This window comes from Octodon degus, unplaced genomic scaffold (assembly GCF_000260255.1).
Source record: "Octodon degus isolate 3935 unplaced genomic scaffold, OctDeg1.0 scaffold00009, whole genome shotgun sequence".
NCBI classification, from domain to species: domain Eukaryota; kingdom Metazoa; phylum Chordata; class Mammalia; order Rodentia; family Octodontidae; genus Octodon; species Octodon degus.
The window spans coordinates 15,618,968-15,644,750 of NW_004524585.1; the positions used below are offsets into that span (position 1 = coordinate 15,618,968).

At 34.2% G+C, this 25,783-nt stretch overlaps 1 protein-coding gene across 9 annotated transcripts in view; it reads right to left on the reverse strand.

The window, feature by feature from the left end:
• The window catches only part of Fer (FER tyrosine kinase), a 485,925-nt gene that overhangs the window by 268,060 nt on the left and 192,082 nt on the right, over positions 1-25,783 (reverse strand). For 8 of the 9 annotated variants that reach the window (XM_004625405.2, XM_023708326.1, XM_023708329.1 and 5 more), the window contains one exon: positions 6,400-6,492. In XM_004625405.2, the coding sequence (XP_004625462.1) occupies positions 6,400-6,492 (93 nt within the window). Of the gene's footprint in view, positions 1-6,399; positions 6,493-22,243; positions 22,316-25,783 lie in introns of those variants that run through there. The other variant, XM_023708336.1, reaches the window with a different exon arrangement.

Consider the following 25,783-nt stretch of genomic DNA (forward strand, 5'->3'; position numbering starts at 1 on the left):
TCTCCTTAGGCACACTCTACATCATCGATCACTTTCCTCTTTGGCCCCATAATCTTCTTGATCAGAAAATTTGGGACACTACCGAGGTACATGACGTTACAGTACAAGTTCTCATACATCCTGAGTCTTAATTAACCTTAGAAGGCTAGGGCCAAAATGTTGGCTTTCCTTGCAGCCCTCCTTTTCATCTAATTTTGGTCTGCAAACTTAGGTTGTTAAATTCTTAATGTGCTGGTATTATTAACCAAAACAGAGATACTCTTAAGTGTTACTTTCCACAATGAAACTAGCAACAAAACTCTTACTCATAAACTTCTTGGCTATTTTTGGTATTCTTTGAGACTTGGAATTTGTTACAATTTTAGCTAAAGCTGTTCTCTAAAATGGTGACTATAAAAAAATGAAGATGCCAGAGCCATCCAAACAGCTCAGCGGATGGGGCCAGGGAGATGGCTCAGTGGAATAAGTGCTTCCCTGGCAAGCACAAGGGCCTGAGTTCAATCCCCGGTTCCCGAAAAAAAAGGAAAAAAAACCAAATAGCTCAGCAGATTAAAGCACCTGCAAGCAGGCACAGGGGGCAGGGTTCTATCCCCAGGCCTGCTGTGCCAGCCCTGTTCCGGGGCATGCTGAACAGGCCATTGAGACTGGGTGTGGTGGTGCACACCTATAATCCCAGCACTTGGGAGGCTGTAAACAAGAGAATCACTATGAGTGGGATGAAGTAGTGAGACCCTGAAAACCCTGTAGACCCCTCCCTTAAATACAGGGAAAAAAAAAAAAACTGAAGATGCCAATCACAAATTAGCATTCATATACAAATCTTTCTCTAAATTTATTAAACAAAGATAGACAAATAAGAGAAACTCAGATATTACTTATGTCCACAATTTCTCATTTTCTAAACTGCATTTTTATATACGTTCTTTCATAAGAGACACCATCTTTACTAAACATATTTTTCTAAAGTTTAATTTTTGGTCTAACACTTCTAATTCTTTGAATGCTCTCTGGCTTCTTCTAACTTCTCTTTTATATCCAACTACTACAGCTCCTCTGCCTGTTTTTTCTTGTTTAGTAATTATATGCTTTTCTGTATTACTTCTATGCATTCACTTTTTCCAGTTGTACTTCTGACTCTCATTCATCTGCTGTCAACTCTGCATAACATTTTGGGGCCATGATATAGTTCTGCAGTCTAAAGCGCTTGCTTAAGCAAACTTAGGCATGTGTTCAGGGAGATCTTGTTTCAATCCCTGGCACCACATTCTTCACCAGCCCCACCCCCAAGGCGGGCTAAGCAGGTCACAGGGGGGAAAAATGAGAGAGTGGTGTGTGAACACTTTATAACATTTTGATTAGTCTTTATTTTTTCAATATCAAATATTCTTCCCTTAAACTCATGCATTTTATGTTTAAAATGTGATATAAAAACACATTTTCATCAATTAACTATAGTCAGAGTTACTTTCATATCACATATTTCAACTCAAATCATTCTGAGATCATCACCATGACTCAGCATACAATCATATTTCAGTAATAACATTACCATTATTTTGGGATTGCCCCATAGAACATATCAGACTAATATGATCTGTGTAATTATGTTAAGCATTTGGGCAAACAGATTTGGTCTCTCACAGTAAAAATCATAGAAAGTAAGCCAGTGCCACTATGCCTTTCTTGGAAATTATGTTGTACAGTGTGACTCAAAATGTACAATTCATTGGATAATATTTAATTTTCTTAAACATAAATATACAGGAGAATTCAGTGTATGGCTGTGATATAATACAAAAAAATAATATTTAAATGACAGAACTAAACAAAAAAAGGAGATACAGATGAATGACCATTTTGTATCTATGTATTCAAAATGGTTAGGATAGATATATAGCTACATTCTCTTAATTCAAGGAATAGAGGGATTTGTTCTAATAGTGTTTGTAAATAGGATATCATGTCTGCATATTGTAGAACAAATAATCACTAGGAAGGCGGTATGTAATATGTTAATTATTGGAACTGTCCTACCAGTTTGATTTGAAACTGTCTCATTGTTATTTATTTCTCAATAAAATTATGAAAAATAATATTTTTTTATTTCTTTCTACATTTTAATGATTGGAGAAAATGTAAATTAGGCCTTATTTGACAAGAAGTAAGGCTTAAAATGTATAATACTTAACTTGATATTAGTGTGTCTTGCTAGAGGAAATTCTAGGTTACTCTGCTAGGAGCAAAGTGAACAGTGAAAAATGAAAGTAGTTTGTTACTTGTAAGTAAAAATAGCTAAACTGCCTTATGATGATTGGGAATGTAGTTATTATAATACTGACATCATAACTAATACAACTCAATCACAGCTCAAGAAAAATTTTCTAAAAAGCCAGCAAGCAAATTCTTTTCATGATATTATCATATAAAAAGAAGCAAATGTTTGCAATATTTTGGTTTTCTAAATAGCTCAAAGTATTATAACTCCAAAATTAACATGCCAATAGAAAAAAATGAATTTAAGGAGAATGTTGAATAATAGTTTTTTATGCTTAAATAACAAATGAATCATTTAGATATGCTTTCTTTGGTTTAAAAGAACATTTCTCCAAAAATGCTTCTACTAGAGGAGCCCTATACATTCCACATACCAGTGATACAACTAATATTCACAAGTGGGCATAAAATGGAAACAGGAGTTTTCAACCACTCATGATATAAGCTCTGCAGTAAAGAAATGGCCCTGGAGAAAGGGCAGCATTCTTGACATCACTAGGATGAATTTTATTAAATAATACGATTCTAAGAGTTCCCACTCCAATGCATCATCATGGCTGCAGCAAGCATTCAGAGAGTACAATTAATGCTGTCCAACACCTCTGGCCTTGACTGTAAAAGAACAAATAACCTTTTGAAGACAGGAAGATGACAGCGGTGGAGTTTACCTCAGTGCTCTGAGATGCTAATAGTAGGTTATTTAGCTCTGTTAGTAAATAAAAATAGAGGTGCATGCTGATAAAATATCAGCTGTATGGAGTAGTACCCTAATAATATAAGTAAACTTTAAATATCTGACACAAAACCACAATATGCAGCTAAACCCAAATTCACTTATCGTTTAAATTTTCTTCTTTCAAGATACAAGTGCTCCAGTGGACACTGTTACTACATTTAACCACACTACTAGAAGCATAGGTATGGCAAAGAATAATTAAATAAAACTTTATTTTCCTATGTATAACATCTTCTTTATTTGATTATATTATAAAGTTACAATTTTTAATATGTTCATTTGAATAAAGAAATGGTAGTTTATAATTATTACTTTAATACTTTAAATAAACATGCATAGTGTGAATATGGACCTCCTCCTCCCTAACTCCACTGACAAAAATAATTCAATGAATGTGTACAAAATGTAAATATAAGAGCCAAAATTATAAAACCCTCAGGAGGGAAAAAGTTATCTAAATAACTTTGAATTTGACAATAGATTTTTCAGATATGATGCCAAAAGCACATCAAATGTAAAAAGTTATTCTTCATCAAAATTAAAAACTGTTGTTGTACCCAGGATACTCTCAAGACAGTGAAAGCACTATCTGTAGAATGAGAAAAGGCACTGGTAAACTGTATGCATGATAAGAGGCTTATTTCCAGAATACACTGAAAAAACTCCTTGTTATTGGTTATTTCTGGACGTACTCCCCCAGAGGCTGGTACACTCATGGGTAGGGCTTGGGGAGGTAACTGGATCATGGGGCATGATACCCACCAATGGACTATGGCTAGATGTGATGTGGGGAGCACGTGAGTCGCTGGGGGCGTGGCCTGGAATGGTTTCATCACCCACCCCTCCCTTGGTCTCTGCTTCCTGCTGCCATAACATGAGCAACTTCTCTTCAACCATGCCACCTTGCCCTGGAGCCAGCCAACTATGGAATGAAACCTCTACAAACTGTGAGCCCAAGTAAACCTTTCCTCCTCCAATTGTAGATACTGGGTATTGGGTCTCAGCAAGGGAAAAGTAACTAAGGCGCTCCTATAATTCAACAATTGATTACAACAATTCAAGGCTGGACACACAGTTCAGTGCTACAGTGCTTGTCTAGTATGCATAAGGCTCTGGGGTTTAATCCCAGCACAATAAAAAACATACAAAAAGTTTTAAAACAGGTACAGCCGGCAAAATAGCTCAGCAGAGTAAGCACCTGCTTAGGCAAGTTCAGGGACCAGGTTCGATCCCTGGCACCAAATAAATACCATGCCGGCCCTACCCCGGGTACATTGAGTCAGGGACCAAGTCTAGGTGTGGTGGCACCCGCCTGTAACCCCAGCACTGGGGACACTAAAAACGAGAGGATCACTATGAGTCTGTGCTGTGTAGTGAGACCCTGTACCAAATACATTTAAAAAAAAAAAGTAAAGGATATGAATAGACATCCACAAAGAACATATGTAACTGGCCAATATGCACATAAAAATATACTCAACATCATTATTCATCAAAAAAAAAATGCCAATAAAATAACACGTTACTTCACATCCACTAGATGGCCCATAATTTTTTAAGGTGAAAAATAAAAACCATTGGTTGGCAAGAATGTGAAGTTAACACATTCATATATTGCTAGTGGAGGCATAAAATGGTGGGCTCAGTGGAGAACAAATGTCACTTCCTAAAAAATGTAAATACAGTGTTACCACATGACCTTGTAATTCCACTGCTAGGTATGTCACCAACAGAACTGAAAATGTGCTCATTTAAATACCCGTATATGAATGTTCAAAGCAATATATTTATAGGAGCCAAAAAGTTACTTAGTCAAAAAAAGGAATGAAATATTGTCACACCCACAAAATGGATGAACCTAGAAAATAGGATGATAAACATAAGAAACTGGACAAAAAAAGGCCACATGTTTTATGATTCTATATCTGCAAAATGTTGAGATTATGTAAATCCATAGGGACTGAAATTAGATAACAGTTGTCAGAGATAGAGTAACAGGTTGGTGGGGATTGAGATCAACTCTTAATAGCTATAGAATATCTTTCCAAGAGGATCAAAATATTTTAGCATCAGATGATATTGAGGGTTACACACAATAGCACTAAAAACCACTAGGTATACATTTTAAAAGATGAATTTTATGTTAAATATATTATAATAAAATGATTTAAGCAACCTTAACATACTAATTTGCCATGCTTTTATGACTTTTTTAAGAAAACATGATTTAAATTAATTAAAATATTTTTCTTCTATTTTATGTTTACAAAATTAGCACACCCTGAAAAATATTACCTCAGAAGATATTTTAAAGTTATAAGCACACACTCTGGTTTCTCTTCAGAACGTATAAAACTTTCCCCTTAAAGTGATACGCAGTTTTTAAGTTGTTATGCAATCTGGATTAGCATGTTTAACATGAAATGTTTACATTCAAATTAAAACTCAAGCTCAGTTACCTGAGCTGAGAGAGAAACCATCTTTTCCAAAAATACAGGACACCAATCTACTAAGGGCCCCCCTCAAAAAAAAAACACAGGATACCCATTGCCTTAGAGAAATATTCCATGCTCTGATCCATAGCACATTCTCTTTGGTCAAGTTTCTCCTACCAGAGTTACCTCAAATTCTATGTACCACTGTGACATGCCAAATTAAAAATTCAATCATTAATCTATCAAACAAATTTTAATTTTATAATAAAAATGTTCTTTAAAATATGAATACATAAAACTGACACATTTTAAAACAAATACGCAGTAATGCCAGTGATAAAAATGTTACATTTCACTGGAGGAGAAATTTGTTAACACCCTTCTAATAGGGCTCCAAACTACGTAGTAAGTTCCTATAATTATTTATGGGTCACATAGGAAGTCTAGAACACAGTACTTACCCTTACCCATGGCTTCACTTTCTGCAGTTTCAGTAGCATGTAGCCAGCAATAACATTTATTATCTCACATCATTATAAGAAGAAAGTGAGTACGGTATTTTGACAGATCATTTATACAGTGTTTATCATAATGTAGTTAAATGTTTTATTTTATTATAATTGTTTACTGAAGCTAATTTATACATTGACTTTAAGATAGTTAAATATGTGTGGTAAAAACTATATAGGATTTGATTCAGATTCGGGCACCCTAAATAAGGGTCTCACCTGTATACCTTGCAGATAAAGGAGATCTACTGCACTAAATTATTTTTTACCTCCTGTATCTCTGTTATATAAGGTTCTGTTATGTAAATGTATGAAAAGATTCATATGCATACAAAAAGGTAAAACTTATTTTTAAAATATATATTTATATTTCAGACAGTAATCTGCCCCAGACAGAGACTAGACAGTGCCCATTTCAGTAGCATACACAGTTACTCATACTTACTGATGAAGAGCTCAGTGCAGATTTCGGAGACCTAATTATTCCTGCAATTGAATGACGAATAGACTCAAATTTGGATAGTCTCTCTTTTCTTTCCTGGAGGGATTAAAAAACAAGCCTTCAGTAATAGTATTTAGGTATTTCTCTTGTCATTTTTTTCAACTAAGTTAAATATAATGATTTCAAAGACAACATGTAAATAAATATGTACAAACTCTATAACAGTTGACTTTCCTGAAATTTGGGGGAATATAGAAAAGAAACGCATAAAGGTGAGGGAAAACAAAAAACCCAAAGGAAATTCCAGAAAACCAAATATTTAAGCATCATACCAAAAAAGGAACTTAATAAAGAACTAGCATAACACAGAATATTTCAGATAATACTCTAATTATGAGAAATTTTCAAATAAGAATAAGAAAGAAGAGGATTTATATGGGACACATATTTATAAGTGAACTGCACTTAAGTACCCAGTAAGTTTTCTAGAGTCACAAGGCAATAACATGATAATTATAATGATGATGTTAATGGGGGAGAAGGAAAAATAACAAAGAAATAATGGCAAAACTGCCACTAAGAAAAGTCAACCCAGATTGCTATTTGCTTCAGAAAGTGTATTTCTTAACATCATATACCACAACTGAAAAAAAAGGAAACTTTTTCTTAAAATTTCAAATCTCCAGATCCATTTTAAAATCCCAAGTAAATGGAGTATCTAACAGGGTAGAAAATGAGAGAAAAAGAGCAAAAACAAGAACTAGGTAGTAAGAACAATGGGAAAGCAAGTGTGGGAGTTTCTGATAGAAACACTGGTCAATTTTTCTCTAATGTCATGCAAATCACTATCTATACATCAATTATAACATATATAAAATGAAAAATACAAACCTTCCTCAAAGGAAAGCTACATAATTTACTATAAATAATTAAAAGTTAACACTTTAAAATCAGATACATATTTTTAAAATGGAATTTGTAAAAACATAAACCTTTATTGTAGCACAAATAATCACCCAGCTAGGAATGTGAGTCTACATTCCACACCCTTAGCCCAATTTGTAACTCCAGTCCTACTTTCTAATAAAGATCACCATAACGGAGGCACAAAAAGGGCTACAGAAAGACAACTCCTTATATTAACTTCATACAGGGACCATTTGTAAGCAGTCCACATTCCTTAACATACATGGGTTTTGGTTTTTCTACATTTGTTTTTGTTTGCTTTTTAAAACTCTATTTCTGGTGCTTCAGAAGTATTCTGGAATTTTTAAAATACTTAAAAATACATCAATTTAGGAGGCTGAAAATAAAAAAAATCACTGTAAGTTCAATCTACGTAGTAAAACTGTAGACCCTGTCCTAAATACATTTAAAAAGTAAAATTATAAAAAAAGAAGTAGGACATATATAGTTATTCTGTAATTAATTTCTTTTAAAAATGCATTACAATGTTGTAAAGCACCCATATTGAAAAACACATTTTTTTTTTTTTTTTTTTTTTTTTGTGGTACAGGGTCTCTCTATGTAGCTCCGACTCAGTGACCTTGTGAGGATCACTCAGCATCCTCAGCACTGGGATTATAGTCATGCACTAACGAGCTTGGCTCCAGGGCCAGCACAGCATGCAGTACCCGGGATCAAACCTGGGTCCTGTGCTTGCCAGGCAGGCACTTCGACCACTGAGCTAGCTCCCCAGCCTATACCTTTTTCCTAAAGGAAAAGTTTCATTCCCCAATGTGTGTGGTTGTACAAGTAGCCTCTTGTTCCCACAAGTGCTCACAGAAAGATGAGATGAAAGCGCTAATCTCACCCATCTGGCAATGAAGGCATCACAAGAAAGGAGCAGACCCCTCTACTGTGAATGCAGGCTGAGTCAATATTAAAATACATGTAGGAATATTGTCTCAGTTTGTGAGTATTAGGAAAATTGAACTGAAAGTTACCTGGGAGGTTATACAAAAAAAATAGAAAATTCAGGGTACTTTTAAGTATTAATGCGTAAATACCTTTAACACTTGAAAGTGTTCATTTTTTTTAAAATAAGAGGCTTGGGGATGTAGTTAAGTGGTAAAAGTACTTTTGTCTAGAACACATGGAGGCCTGGGTTCGTGCTCAATACCACACACATACATACACACACACACACACACACACACACACACACTTCATTTGTATATGGACTTATATACAGTGAGATGATAAAAAGAACGCTTTTAAAATTATACCTTGGCCATCCAATTCTAGAAAAAGAAAGAGTTCCACCCCCCCGCAAAAAAAAAATCTTTATCATTTCCTTAAAGCAATAATGCTAGAATTACCTAGTGGATCAGAATAATTTAATGGATAAACCCATGTTTGGGATTAAAGAAAACTTCAAAAAATCTGTCTCCTTATATTAACTTCATAATATATTGTATCTAAAAGAAAATAAATGATGTAAATATCCTTTCTTTTAAAACTACTATTTAGATAGGCTGCTCTTTAAAATATCAGAAATAATAATCCTTGAGTTTCATAGGGATAATCACAATGCAAACAGCTTTAAAAACTTTGTAATCAATGTCAGTTCTTTTAATGCCTATATTTCTGTAAGTAAAACATGAAATTCACTTGCCAAAGCTCCTATCTATATAATATTAAATATTATATTTACATTCCTGTCTACCTAATAACACATCAGACTACTGACAGGTTGATTTCTGCATAGAAGAAATAGGTGGAGACTTTAAAAATTAAAATTAAATGTTTTTCCTCATTTATGATGGTCCAAGAGCTGGGGATATAGCTCAGAAGCACAGCACCTGTCTGGCAAGCACAAGGTCCTGAGTTTGATTCCCAGTAATACCCCTCCAAAAAAAATTCATTTATGATGGGCCCGTGCTTAACTAAGCCTATTGGTTCACAAGAGCTAGTGATCACATACTCATTCTGACTTAGCCCCAAGAAAGACAACATAAGAGGTATCACTAGATAGAGGGAGACAAACAGGGACCAGCTCTGGCAAAAGGAGACAAAGTTGGCACCAGCGAAGGAAGGCAGTGAGAGAGAATGCCACAGAAAAACAACTGATGTTATTATATAATATTCTGAGGAGCTGCAAAGCCTGCTGTAATAACAGCTAATAATTTATCTCTAAGAATAGTTTTGTATTATTTTTAAATTAAATAAATGAAATATGGTTTCTATTTGATATATATAATGTCAGTCTGATATTATGTCACTAATAATGTCATAATAACATAATATCAGTCATATCAGACAGTTCCATAATAACTACACATTTACCTATTAACAATTTTTAAAATTATAAAAGTAAAAGTTAAATTACTTAAAGAAAAATCATACCTATCACGCTTTTGAGTTTTCACTAAATTTACGAAAGACAGTATACTAGGTTACTTCCATCCTGGCCCACTACAGCACAGGCAAAGACATGAAACGCAAAAAATAAGATACTGCTGACTGAAGTGATTTGAACAAAGAGCTCTACCAAATGGCTAGCTATAATAATAAGCAAAAACAACTATAACCAAAATGTATGTATCAACTGGAAAAGCAAGGCTCTTAAAGAAGGCCCTAAGGTAGAGTCAGGTTTTTTTTGTTTTGTTTCTGGTACTGGGATTGAACTCAGGACCTTGCACTTGGCAAAAAGGCACTTATGCTGTTGAGCTATGTATCTCCAGCTCCAAAAGAGTAAGGTTCTTTATATCAGAAAGAACAAAGAGCATGAATCTGAGTAAATTACCTAAGTCAGTTTCCATATCAGTAAACAGGAAGGGATGTTTCAAGTCTTTATTTAAAAAATTCTGACTATTACCCAACTCTCCGTAACTGCATGGCACAGATTACTGATGAAAGCACCCACAGAATCCCTACTATACTAGCAACCACAATCACCCCCTAAAGCACCAACCACTTTGCACCTGAGGTGCTTGCAGAACATGAAACAAGGGTAAAAGCAAGAGATGACACTGAGACAATTCTTTGTTAATAATGAGTCATAAAAATAATAATCAAATATTATTTCCCAAAGACTTCCAAAAATAAATCCAATCTATTAACATTAACATTCTTTGAGCAATAAAAGGGATGATTTGGCCCTATAGGAATAGTCAGATACTCAAATTGGAAGGTAATACAAATCAAGAAAAAAACTGATCATAGTAGCACATGCTTATAATCCCAGCTCTGAGAAAGTTGAGGTAGGGGTATTGCTACAAATTCAAAGCCAGCCTGAACTACACAGTAGGAACCTATCTCATTTGGGGGGTAGGAATCAAGCAGAAGGATATTCCTAGCTAAGATCTCCCAGGCTTAGGGATCAATACCTTAGGAACTTATGCAAAGCATAAGCATGAAATTCAAAGGGAAATTACAACCCAAGAGAAAATCATCTCCTGTAAAAAAATTCTACTGTTGATGACTCCATAATACAAATGAAACACTGTAAATATCAGTATGTCCTTCATAAAAGGAATGCATTTATAAATAAGCAAGTAACACAGTCTTTCGCAGATGTTGATTTTCTGGGGAGAATGAAAAATACACGGTTTCTATCTGCATCAAGAAATGGAACTTAAGAATTAAAAGGTTTCTAGATGATTTACTGTAACAATTTGGTTCCAACTGCAGGCAAATCATTTTAGATGTACCACTTCTTAGTAACCTAGTTTGTCATGCTGCCTTTCTTCTTTGATGCTTGCATATTGCTAGTATTTATTAAAAGAAAGACAGTCCTCTTGGTATCTTCATACATAAAAGGAAATTTTGAATGATTAAAAGACACTTTCAAAATAACAATGCTAAGGAAATCTATAGTCTAACAGAACAGAGTGCAGTGAGATCTAGGTGGTAAAATGTCATAAACTTTCTTCTTACATTCTTATCTGTTTCTTCAAAAATATTATGTCTCTAGGTGACATGTCCCATGCAGGAGGCTATAATCAGTTCCCGTCCTAGTCAACATCCAGATACTACTCAGGCTCTGTGGTGGTTTTCCCAAGTGTATGACTAAAATGGTTAAAGGTTATTTTTATGACTCTTTTGTGAGCAGTTTTAAGTTCACAGCAAAACTGGGAGGAAGAAACAAAAATCCCATATGTCCTCTGGCCCTGCAGATGCCCCATCTCCCCAGTTAACAACAGTCTCTCTCCCCAGAAGAGCACCCCCTTCCGGGGTGGTACCTTTGTTAGAGTAACTGGTGAACTTACATCCAGGCATCATTACACTCAGAACCCACAATTTGCATTAGGGTTTACTCCTGCTGCTGCCCATTCTACGATGTGTACAAATGTGCAATGGCCTGTAGCTATGATTATACTGCCATATGAAGGCGTTTCACTGGCCTAAAAATCCTTTGCACTCTGCCTATTCATCCCTTTCTCACACAAAGTAATTTTTTGATAAATTATCCAGAAATGTAGGATACATACCCACACTTTCCCAATTAGCAACTAACTCAAGATTCAAGTGTTGGGCCTGGGGAGATAGCTCAGTAGAATAAGTGCTTGCCTGGCAAGCATAGGGTCCTGAGTTCAATCTCTGGTACCGCAAAAAAAAAAAACAAACAAAAAAAAAAAAAAAAAAAAAAAAGAATTCCAGTGTTGATAGTAAATAACTATGTTTTTTGAAATTTTATCACAGTTATAAATTAACAAGATTCAGCTTAATGAAATTCTGCTTTTAAAACAAAGAATATAACGATTTCATCTATTTTCCTTAAATTAATAAAGAAACAGGGAACACACTATACTGCTTCTAGTTCACATGTCTAAGAACACATCTGCCAGTCCTAATACCCTTTGGAGGGTCACTATCCCTTGCTCCTCAAAGATTCAAAATTCTGAATCAGACTGGGAAGAGCTCTTAAATTCTTTTGTAGGTGAAAGCTGAGACCTCAGATCTCCCACCTAAAACTACTTCACCTGGAGGGGAGGGATGCTCACGTATAAATACAAGGCACCTTCTGCACGTGCAGAGGATTTCATTTGGAGAATCTCTTTCAACTATTTTCCTCTAATCTCCTGCTTCACTACAGGAAAACACTGGAATGAGAGCTGATGGGAAGATGCCACCTCTCTCTTGGCTGGGTTTCTCTGGACATTAATTTTTCACACTAGCCTACATACTATCATTACAAGTGGACTAAAAATTTGTTGGTATTTATCTGCTCATATAGGTATAGCAAGCAGGACAGTAGTCAAGGTTCTGCTTTTGCCTATGAAATGCTTGTCAATTTTTCAGTTTCAATATCTTTGGTTTTCTTTCTTCCCTTGACTCTAGTAAGCATGATAAAAACGATTATTTTGTATCTTATTGCCTTATTTTGTTGCTGAGATAAGAATGATAATCTCTTATGATTTTCCATATCAAAAATGGATGCAGAATTCATGTTATTCTATTTATATGTGAGCATCCCTTCCCTCCAGTTGAATCATTTTATTTAGTGTATTTGAAAGCTGAGAAATATAAACACATACTATAAAGATCTTCACTGCTGCAAAGATAAAGGTCAGTAACATAACAAATGATCCACTTGATTTGGGGTATCATTTTCTATAGAAGGCAATTATCACACAGCTAAAGAAAATAGTTTTCACATGGTAATTTAAAAGTTTTAGGCCAGATGTGTCTACAATTTTCCTTTTTTTATTTTGGTGAAAAATTTTTCCCTCTGTTGATTGCTTTTTAGGGTAAGAGAGGATATGTTTTATTAGTTTTACATTTGTCACATAGAGGACTGCACAAGGACTACTGAGTATGTACGTGTTTCATTTTTGTAAATGTTGGGAGCTTCCAACTTTATCAAAAAAGTTTCCTAAATGGATTTACTATTTAGTATTCTGGTACTGCACATGAACCAATAATCCTCTGATCTGTTTAGAGCTCCCTTTGTTATTGGAACTAGTAACTGGAAACATTAGGAGTTTCAAAGCCTTTGCCAAGACCTTATTTATTAGAATGAAATCAGAAACTACTGGAAGGGAAAGATAATCTTACAACTTAACAAAAGAATAGAAAGCAGACACAGTGGTGCACAACTGAAATCCTGGCACTCAAGAAGCTGAAGGAGGAAAAAAAAAAAAAAGAGGCCAGCACAGGCTATGCACAGATTTCAAGACCAATGTGAACCACAGAGCAAGATCCTATCTCAAAATGGAAGGAAAAACAGAGGGAGAGTGAGGAAAATAGGGAGAGAGAAAGGAAAAATAAGGAATGAAGAAAAAAGTGACAATTATAAATAAAGGAATGTGATTATTAAATTGCAGAATTATGTTATAATTTTAATGTTAATTATAGTATCAGTTCTTAAAAATACATGCAACTATAATTTGTCAATGATAAACTTCAAAGACTAAAAAGAAAACAGTATCTCTAACTAGGATGAAGCTGAGAATAGAGGTACAATACTAGTTTTTCTAATCAATATAAAAAGAGTATTAATAATGGGCAAAAATATTCATTTCAATAGCACATGTTCATATTATTTTTGAATTATTTACAACTAGAAATCTTATATAAATATACCTTATTCCAAGTAAAATTCTGATCTTTTATTAGTATTACTGAAATTATGGCATATCTGTGTAACTATAAAACTGACACATGAATTTACTAATAGAAAACAGTATTTCAGTAAGAAATAATCTTCTGAAGCAAACTTAAGGAATCTAAACAGGATAGCTATTTATGATTAACAACATGGGTCAAGTATTATTATACTTAACAAATAATGTAAGTAGTTTTACTTGTGATTTAAACATTATTTCCCTTTTTTCATACTAAGGCCAAATTAAGTATACCAATCAACTGTATAAATCTTCTGAAACACACAAATTTAAATGAATCATCTTTTCTTTCCTCTCCTTTTTTTTTTTATACTGGGAATCAAACACAGGACCTTGTGCTGCCAGGCAGGCATTATGCCGCTGAGCTATATTTCCGGCTAAACAAGTCATCTAAAGAAGGCAAGGCATATTCTAATACAGAATTACCTCACATAGAAAATGTTGAGTATACCAATTTACTTTTCTGAGGATAAAAATAACAATACTGTCTTTTAGGACAAATAATAATGCCTGAATAAGACAGCCTTAAAGATCAAATCTGGCAGGTAAAGGACTAAGCAAAGTTCCTGGCCCTTAGTAATTAGTAAACTCTTTCTAAATACTAGTAATTACTGTTGCTGCCATATTAAATACACCAGAAAGTTCTAACACACAAAAGTATGCACTATAATATGCAAAAATGTTCTACATTTCTATAGGCAGAATTAGAAAATTTTCATTTAAAAAATATAATCAATGTGATCACTATGTACTACAAACATATAATAAAGTTAAAATAAAAATATGGTTATAATATTTCAGGATGGGAAAAATACTATAAAATGACTTTGTTTCAGAAGAAGTTCTAATATGCTCTTTACAGTCTAACTCTGAGTTAGAATCAAACTCAGGACCAGAACTCAGGTTCTGAACAAGTGTCTACATCTGTGTTCTATAGCACAAGCCCAGAAAGTTCTGTGTATAGTATCATTGGAACAAATTAAGTATTTGGTGACCAAACTTTAAGCAAAATTCCTTCATGAGGGATCTGGAAAAAATAACTCACAATAGAGTTAGAACCTGGGGAAAAATATAAAATATTTAAGGCAGGAAAAATATTAGAATGTTGTAAACCAAAAAGTTGGTATCGAGCATTACAGCTGAAGTTCAGTTTCAGTTGCTTGGATACACAGCATTTTCCAAAACAGCATTTTCAAGGCTCACAGAGTAAATGCTCAAAAAAACACTTGAAAGAAAGAAAAGAACCATTTTCTTTTATAGTCAAGGATTTTACCCATAAAGTCTCAAGTTTTAAGAATTTTCTTGATAATTAAAGAATACACAGCATGGTACATGCCTATAATTCCAGCTATTACTTAGAAGGCTGAAAGAGGACTACAAGTTCAAGGCCAGACTGGGCAATTCACCCAGGTTCTTTTCTCAAAATAAAAATAAGAAAAGGCTGACACTATAGTTCAGTAGTAGAGTATGCCTTGGCTGAATCCCCAGATTGGGGAAAGGGTACACAAACGAAAGAGGGCTATATGAAGTTTCTCCTACAAATATGTCCAATAATCCCCATATGGCCTTACTTGGAAAAAGGAGTTTGGTAGGTATAAAACTAAAGATCTCCCAGCATAATCATTCAGGATTATTAGTGAATCCTATATCAAGTGATGAGTATCCTCAGAAGATGACCTAGAAATACAAGAGAGAAACACAGACAAGAAAGTGAGATGAAAAAGAAAAAGATCACAGAACTCTATCACTAAGTGAAGGAATGCCAATAATTGCCAGCAGCTATCAGCAGCCAGGAGAGATGCATGGAACAACTCATCCAGAGTCTCCAGAAGTAATCAGTCCTGCCAACACCTGGATTTTACACTGACTTCCATAACTGTGCAGGAAGAAATCTGTGTTTCTTTAAGCTACCAACTTCATAATACTTTGCTATGTTAGTCCTAGAAAAGTAATACAGCGCTCACAAAGAATCACTGCACATCTTTAAAGCAATCATTAGTTACTTTAAATATACCCTAAAAAAGACCCTTAGAAGAAACTTATTAAGCAGAACAATGGGTCAAAGTTTTTTTGGTACAGGGTCTCACTACGCAGCTCAGACTCCTAGTGATCTTCCTGTCTCAGACTCTCCAACACTGGAATTACAGGCATATACCACCAAGCCCAGACTCTGTCCCTGGCTCAGCATGCCTGGGGGCGGGACCAGACCATCATGTGGTATGGGGAATTGAACCCTGGTCTCTGTGCTTGCCTTAAGCAGGCATTTAGTCCACTGAGCTATCTCACCAACCCCAAAACTGCATTTTTAAATAAATTCTATATAACAAAATTAAAGTGTATATATGTTCAATTTTTATTTTTTTATTTCCCATGTAAGTTTTAGACTCTTGTTTCTAACTATAGCAAGACTTTGTCCCAAAATCTACTGTCACAGTGTCTCTGTAACCCCAAAGACACTTTTCTCAGCAGAGGAATTGATAATTCCAGGAAGATATACAGCAGTATGCCCTACCCAGCAGAAACAAAATCACTGGGTTTTCTTCCTCTAGATTAAGCTACGATGAAATAGCTGGAAAACTACCTCATTTTTTTAATTTGCTTTTCTAGCATCAATTTTCATAATAATTAGCATATGTGGTAAGAAGTTTCCACTCCTATTTTGGGAAGAGATTAGACATGACTGAAAACTATAAAATACTAATCACACAAAAATAATGCAGTAATCACAATGTTTTCCCTTGAAGATAAAATAAGACAGGAAAAACGCCCTTCAATATAGACACTCAAAAGCTCAGATCATTCAGTAACTTATAAATTCATTAAATACCAGAGTAACTCAGTGAAATGTCAAATGATTGTAAGTACTGTCAAATAGGGGGGCCTGCCCCTTAGTTCAGTTTTTTAAGTGGCTGCTTCAACAAAGCAATCAGGCTCAGGTTGCTGTGGTTCAATCCCTACAACTCAAGCCAGCCAAACCTGCCCTGAAGGCATTCGGAGCAAAAAAAAAAGTACTATCAAATAAATAAAATTGAGAATAACATTGCTACTGCCGAGCTTTTCATCCTTCAGTGGCAAGTGACTCATTTTAAGAACAGCCATAACAATGGAACATTATGAAATGTGTTCTCTTCAAATTCTCACTCCTTGAATTTTTCTAGGTAGCATAGATGTATTACATAAATTTCATGTAAAATTTAAAAAATTTAATCTTTGGCATAAGTAGGTTAAGGGATATATCAAAGAGGGCAATCCTAATATATCATTTGCGGTCTCTGTTGCAAAAAGAATATTGATCTCCTTAGAAAATGGCAATAGCCAGGTGCGGTGGTGCATAGTTGAAGTCCCAGCGTTTGGCAGGCTGAGTCCAAGCCTTACCTGGGCTGTAAGTTCAAGGCCAGCCTAAACTATATAGTGAGACTCTGTTTTAAAACAGAACAAAGGAAGGGAAAGGCAGGGGAAGGGAATGGAGGGGACAGGAGAGGAAGGCAAGGGAGGGGAGGTGCTACACCACTGAGTATTTGTGAGCTCTCACTGTGTAGCAATCATCATTACCTGGTACATTCATTGTTCTATATGTTTTATCCTTCAACAATACCATATTAGGTCCTAATAATGTCCTTAATTTACAGATTAGAAATCCAGTGCTTAATGTGGATAAATAACTTTCCCAAGGTCAAGAATAATAACTTATTTCGAATACAACTACCTGAAATCAAACACGTAATTACTTTTATCAGATCTTACTGGTATATTTTAGATATGTATAATGACCACATTCATATTGGAAAATGTGTACCTGTACATGATATCTTATTTTTCCCATCCCCTACCCTTCCTTCCCCTCTAGCTCTCCTCCCCATTTACAAAAGCTTTGTTTCCATGTTTTACTTCTTTTCACATTTTTTAACTCTTCCCTTCTTTCCTTTCTCTTTCCCCTCTTTTGTTGTCCTCATTTGAACATTTTTCCTATCACATCCATAACTTTAATAATTTATTTTCCCTTACACTCCTATTAACAGGTCAGCAACATGATTATTTATAAAATCAAATTATATATATCAAATAATTACATGCCACATAATTAATTGCCATATAATTATTTATCAAATCACATTTATAAAATTTTTAAAAATCAGCTTGTTTAACATATATAAATAGGTTATAAATATCTATTAATTCCCTTGATGATGAAAGGTACAAAAAGAAAGGGGAATATATACCTGATAGCTAAGATAATTGTACTACTAACTTCTATTAGTCCAATGAAAGGAACACTTAGTGCTTATATTGTTTGATCAATTTTATATGCCTACAACAGGGTAATCTGAACACTACTTTGAAGATAACAATATGCAATATAATAACCACTGTTAATTTCCTATCATCTTGAAATTCTATATTTTTAATTCTCTTTATAATAAATAAAAATAAAACAACTAAATGTTGGATATCATAAAACAAGCAGAAATTTAAAAGTTTTGAAAGAATAACTTATATAGGAACTAAACTGTACTAATGAGATTTCTCATTTGGGTATATTTTAAGAGGTTGTCTTATACAGTTGAGGAGCTAAGGAGCCATGGTTATAAAACTCTCCTTTGTAGTTTCTTCTATTTCTATGTACCATGCCTCCTCCTATATCTTAAAGTATTCATGGAATAATTTTTTAATCACTTATCCCCCTTCACTGTACTCCTGCTCTTTAAAGAAAGCTCAGCATTCGAAAGTGTTTACTTCTTAATGGCTGGCCATTGTTGATAACCTCACTTTTGGAAAGCCCTGCCCAAAAAAATCTTTGAAAGACCAATCCCATATGATGCTCAGATACTTTATTTATGTTTACTCACACATAAAGGAAACATCAACTGTGCTTTGGTGAAATTAAGCAATAGATAAACCAATTAACCAAGGACTTCTAGAATTCTAATTATATTTTAAATAATATCTGTGTTCCATTTGGCAGTATCTGTTGATGACAGGAAATCACCTGCAAGGCATACCATCATCTACAGTGTGTATGCCTTTTTCTGTCACCATTTATAGAAGATTAAGATATTACTGTATGCTTCTTTAACTTAAGACTTTAATTGTGCTTTTGGGTGCTTTTTATTTTTAAAATAATCTATAAAGTCTCCAACATTCTTTCTCTAAAAACTTAGTCATAGTCATAAGTATTTACCTATTATCACACCTTTAGTTTATTTTGTAACTTTGATAATACTCTACCTTTTTCACTTTCTTTTACACTCTTGTTTAGGAAAAGAGCAAACAATATACAATCAAGGGAGATGCTATATGGCTAGAATAATTTTAGAACTGCATTAGAAATGAGTATCTAAAGCAATAGCTTTAAATGTACAATTAGAAGGGACTGAAGAAACATAAATGTGTTCCTTCTGAAAAGGCCTTAAACCTTCCTTAGAATTAAAACAAAATCCAGGCAGCAGGGTGGAGAAGACAACCATGCCCTCAAATATAAAGCAAAGTAATGAAGAAAGACATTCAAATGTTAACATAACCATAATGCTTCAACTTGCACTGAAACTCTTCTACTTTCACAAATTTAGTGAAACAATGAGAGCCTATATTTGGGGATAAGCACTTTCTGAAACACAGAAACCAATGAGAACAGCATTACTGCACTGCATCATGTTTTTCTATCTTCACACACACACACAAACGTTTGGAAATCAGATTACTTTCAACTATACATGGCAAGAAATACAGGCAAATTAACTCACCCAGTTATCTTCCTAATGAAACAAGAAATTCATAAGATAAGCAGACCAGAGCTAGTTCCAGTTACTTAAGAGAAAAAGAAGAGGCTAAAATCTGTCTTCTACATTTGAACAAAAAATTTCTAGATTTGCTTACTAACATCCCTCAGTTGATATACTTTTAGATCAACGAACATAAAAAATACCATTCGGTGCGAATGTTAAAATGGATACAAGTGTCCCAAGTGGTTAAGGTAGAGAAAGAGATCTTGAAACAACACATTTTTCATTGAGTGAAGAGAAATGGACAAAGATTTGAAAGATTTTACCAGTGAGAATGTATTACAACCAAATGTTCCAAGTACTGAAAAACTAACAAATTTTCAGATAAGAGTAAAGTAATAACACACGAAGGTTGAAAAACCACTAACAGGAGAATAAACAATCTTCTCTTGTAAAGGGAAGTTGCTTACCAGAATGAGACCACAGTAAGAAAAAAAAATCTTGAAAAAGAGCAATAGAAGAGGAAAATAAAAGCCCAGTAAAGACTGATCTGTCACATTAACACAGCATTAATAAGTCATCCTTACAGAACAAGAAAGCACATGGGGCAGGTAGGGGGTGTTTAGTCTCAACAGAGGAAAACAAGGTCTCAAGTGGCTCTACTTGCAAGGGAATACACATTTCTGATGAAAGACACAACTCCTCCCTAAAAGAAGCTCTTGTAAGTCAGTATGTATTTTATGGTGATAATAAGTAGCTGGAAACATCACAAAAATAATAGCAAAGGGTAAAAGCAAAGTCAGAACGTTTCTATGAGAAAAGCATATTTACTCAATGAGAATATAAATCCCTCCCCTCATTAGTTCAGAAGCTGAGCCACTCCAAAGGTGCTATGAATTGTGTGTCTGAATATGTGCGTCTCAGAGTGGAAGTTGTATTATGTGAGTGAATAAACTGATGATTAATATTTGATGTATTTGAAGATTCTTTTCTAAGCCAAAAATAATAAATGACAAATCATCATGTTATAGATGAAATTTCTCAGGTATGAGAGCTCAGTAAGTATTCCTTGATTTGTTAAATCAGTGTGCATTTCTTTATTTAATGTCTTCCTAATAATGGTGGTTGATAGTCATGAACACAAAAACTCATTCTATTTTCTTTAAATAAAATTTGCATGAGTAAAATAATAAAATTTAAAATCTTTTCTACTCTTTCTAAACATGGACAGTAGAACAAAAGAAAAAAACTTGAAGTTGAAGAAAAATTACAGATAATTAACAAAATTATCTTGAAAAATAATGATATATACAAAGAACAAATATATAAGTACAGATATATTGAAGTAGGATTATCAAAATTTAAAGAGTAGAAAGGAAGCAAGGCTTTTTAAAAGCTAAATATGTAACTAGGTAGCATTAAAGCAGAAATTACATCTATCAATTATCTTCAAAAGTAGTAAAAAGCCACATGTTCATAATTTCAGCACTTAGGAATCTGAGGCAAGAGGATCACCATGAGGCCAGGGCCACCCTGGGCTATATAGTGAGTCCAAGGCCAGGCTGGAACACATAACAAAAACCTGTGTCCAAAAAAAAAAAGAAAAAAATGTGTGTAGTTATATAATAATTGAGTTGTTTGGCATTATAATTCTTACATGAAACTAAGATTTGTTTTTCCTAATATAGTAAATTTGGATGACACTAAAAAGTATTAGAACACATATATGCCATTGTATAATTTTTCTAATTTATCACTTCATACGTAATAATGTCCTCAGAACTGGGTAAGAACTATTCATAAATATAAAGATCATTACATATATATATATATATTTTTTGTGTTATCACATATTTTAGATTCATAAAAATATTAGAAGATCCATTGGAATCATCTTACCCACTTTATCATCTTAAATATAATAACATCACTGAAGTCTGAGACAACTAGTAACTCACATAGTGGCTTATACAACTCATACCTTAACTCAAACATTCATTCAGGTAACTTAAAACAGGAATTATATATCTACTTCAATTTCCTTCAAAGATAGGAAAGAACAAATATAGGCAGTTATAAAATCACTAGATATTTTAATTACCACTCTTATTTGAAAGTCAGATTTTTTTCCCCAATATAATAAATCTGGAAGGAGAGAGCCCAAAACACAGTAGCATTAAGAGACTTGAAGAATATAGGCAATTAAGTTTAAACTAAACATGTATATATAATTATTTATTAACAGATTTAAAACAGGGCCCTATTAATGTTATTCATAGAATAGTGTATGTTAAGCATTAAAATACTAATAAGGATTAGTATATTCTGGGTTACTAAATCAAACCATAAGATTTCATTATAAAGTTAGTAATGAATTATGCAATTATGTATTTTAATAAAAAGTTCTATCAGTTATCATTATTACATAAAACCTATGTGCAAATATTGTCCTCCTTAGATAACAGAAATTGAAAGCAAGGTTACACTGAGTTCACCAGTGAGTAAAGAAACAAATTTAGAAAACAGAAATCCTCATACCATTACAGATTTTAAAATGGGCAATGTTTTTCCTCAGATCTGCCTCAAAACTGCACACTTGTACCTTTCAGTGGATTGGAAAGCATGTATCTGTGAGATGAATAAAGGAACACTGAAATAAACAAGGAAAAAAGCATCTTTTCTTTTCTTTTATTTTTTCCCTCAGTACCGGAGATCGAACTCTGGACGCTGAGCTTGCCAGACAGGTGCTCCTGTAGCTGAGCAATCTCCCCGGCCTCTGCCTTTTTTTTTCTTTAATAGCCCTGGCCAGCCATCTGAATAATATTGTTCAAAAGAACTTCCTCTACTAAACAGGTTCTACAATCAAGACAAACCTTTCTTCCCAGGTGAAGGAACAAAGACACAGGAGGTGATCTACTAGCCACGCCTAAGACAGCATCTGTGGGCGGGGCACAGTAGGCCTGAGACCGCCCTCCTTACCTGGTATCTATGGGCTTCTGATGTGGAAGGCTGGGAGTCAAACATTAAGAGACACTTTCTACAGAGGATCGAGTGAGAATCGGGTTCCAGGGGTACCCTACAGTGGACACACTTCCTTTTGTGCTCCATCTGAAATCCTATCTAGAGCTACTGACAGGGGTCCACAGAAGCCAGTTTCTCCACACACCTTCCTGTCTGAGAAAAGCAGCAAGATAGAGAGCCACACTCGACTCTCCGATTTCACAACGTCTCCCCCTGTTGGTTTGGAAGTATATTGTCAGTTCTGGGTTAAAGGAACTGAGATACTCTAAAAATGCTAGTTTATTTAGCAAAAAGAAGAAATCTTCATGAATTAAGTGAAGATCCATTATCTTAAAAATGAATTCTTTATTCTGATTTATTTCTTAAAGTAAAATAACTTTTTTTTCATATGCAACATATAGAAGCCCTTCCCTTTAACGTCGTTGGATCTTGGGATCTCAAAATAGATCAAACTAGAAAGCATTCTTGAAATAAAAAGTTTGCATGTAACTGTAACAGCAAGCTTTTTTTTTTTTTTTTGGTGACACCAAGGATGAAACTTGGGACCTTGCTCTTGCCAGGCAGGCGCTTATACCGCTGAACTATACCCCCCAGCTCAGCAAGCTTTTTATCAACCAAGTATTTTTAAACTTTTATTATTCTTTAATGGAGTCTAACTCTCCAGTACTTTAAAATTCTTCTGATTCCAAGGAAAAAGATCTAAAGTATGTGCAAAAGACCTGTAAGGTCTCACAGGTCTATAAGGATAAAGATTTACAATTTCTTCCCAACAACAATTTACTTCAACCTAACAACATGCAATAAGATGGCAGGTCTAGAGAAGCAATAGACTATCTGGGATAGTCAAAACCATAAATATTTAATCTGAAAATAAGGCTTCTATTTTGATAATGTTATATAATAACTTGTTAACTGTTATGTAAACATTGTTGGATAAATTCATTTTTAAAAAAGGAATGTACTATGCAATGATCAGATACCAGATGTTCAGTCAGTGTTCAAATGGGCCAAAGTTACAGAAATTTTGTGAAAACTAGAATAAAAGACTTAACCAGATGAGTGTTATCAGTAAATATCCCTAGATCATAATTCAAACATTAATATTTCTTCCTTTAAGCCCCTTGACTCCCTTTCCAATTAAATGCACCAAAATATTTCTTCTTCTCTTGCAGTGTTGGGGATTTCACACTGAACTACATTCCCGGTCCTTTTGTGTTTTTTTTTTTTTTTTTTTGAGACAGGGTCTCACTAAATCATTAAATGCCAACACTGGGTCCAAAATGCAATGCTACTGCCTCAGCCTCTCAGAGTGCTGGAATTATAGGAATTTGGCATGGAGCCTGTCTCTCTTTAAAAAAAATTAAGTCTTGCTTCTTTATATAATTTCTGCTACTGTTCCTTTTTGTGTAATCACTTTTTTATTTTGTTTCTCATAACAATTCATCTTTACATCATGTCTGTCATCTATTTTATATTCTAAGAATAATTTTCTAAGATTTTAAATTTTAGAAATAATGGACAACCTGGGATGCAAAGTTTCTCACACACTCAGCTTTGTTGTCAGCAGTTTAGGTGTGTTATCTTATTTAATTCTTCACATTAACACTATAAAATCAGTTCTATTGTCAGCTCTAGATTACAAGTCTGAAAATTAAAGCACTGTAAGGTTATCCAACTTGCCCCGGCTTATTCAGTCAATAAGTAGCTGCTAACTTTGCTACAGATATGGAACCATAAAGCTACGCATCTTAGGTTACCTCCCTGCTATATCTCACCAGATGTATTCAGTTACAAAAAAAAAAAAAAAAAAAAAAAAAAAAAAAAACCTCTCCCATGATGGTATAACAATTTATTGATTTTGTTTTACTGCTTGGGCATTTATAACCTTGTTGATATTGTTTTTTAATATTCTTTGTTTGGCATTTTATTCTAGCTCATTTTAAACACATACCTTAGATTTTCTACCAGGATAAATGTTGTCATGTTTTCTAACTTTGTCTCCTAGTGATAGTTGTATTTATTCATTTATTCTTTCAATATTAAGTGAATATTTACCAGATGCCAGGCACTCCCTCAGGTTCATAAATTTGAAAAACTTTAAATCTGGAAGCAATCTTTGAGATAAACTGAATAAAAACTAATGTATACAAAGACTATAAATCCAAATTGAGTATGGCTTTGAGATGAATAAAGAAAAAATGGAAAACAAAAAAAAAATTGAGTTTCTTGCTTTTAGTCTAGACCAGAGAAATAACAATTTTAATGTTTCCTCTCATTGTCTATACCCACTGGTTTTTCACTTCACAATTACAAAATTTTAATATTATTTAGACAGTGCACCTCTTTCAGATTATGCATATGATTAGTTCCCAGGGTTGCTATAAAAAAGTATCACAGATTGAGTGGCTTAGAAACTTACTTTCTCACAGCTGTGGAGGTTAGAATTCAGATTCAAAGTGTTAGCAAAGCCATGCTCCCTCCTATCCTCTAGGAAAGATATATCCTTGCCATTTACAGATTCCCAGAGCCCTATCCTTCACTTGGCCTCTGGCAGCTTAACTGCACTCTCTGCCTCTATTTTCACTCGGCCATTTCACTGAGAGTCAGTGTCTTATCTTTTTATATGGACATGAGTCCTACTGAATTATAGTTCACCCTAAAAACCTCATATTAACTTGCTTATATCCACATATTTATTTCTAAATGAGGTCACATTCTCCAAAACCAAGTATTACATCAAAGACACCTATCTTTCTTTCTGAGTGGGGGGCACAATTCAAACCATAACACGTTTTTATTTTTGCTTTTCATTTCTAGGGATCAAACCCTGGACCCTGCACATGCTGGGCAAATGCTCCACCACTGAGCTACATCTCCAGGCCCAGACATGGTCATTAATTCCTCAGGCAACCTTAATCTTTCCACCTTTGTAATTAAATAAACAGCTATTTATTCCTACACCATTATTTCTGATCTTAAGCCTATTCTAATCTTGGACCATTTGAAACCTTTTTTTATTATTTCATTGGTAACTTACCATGTAGTAGTAATCCTTATAAAAATTATAAAAATATT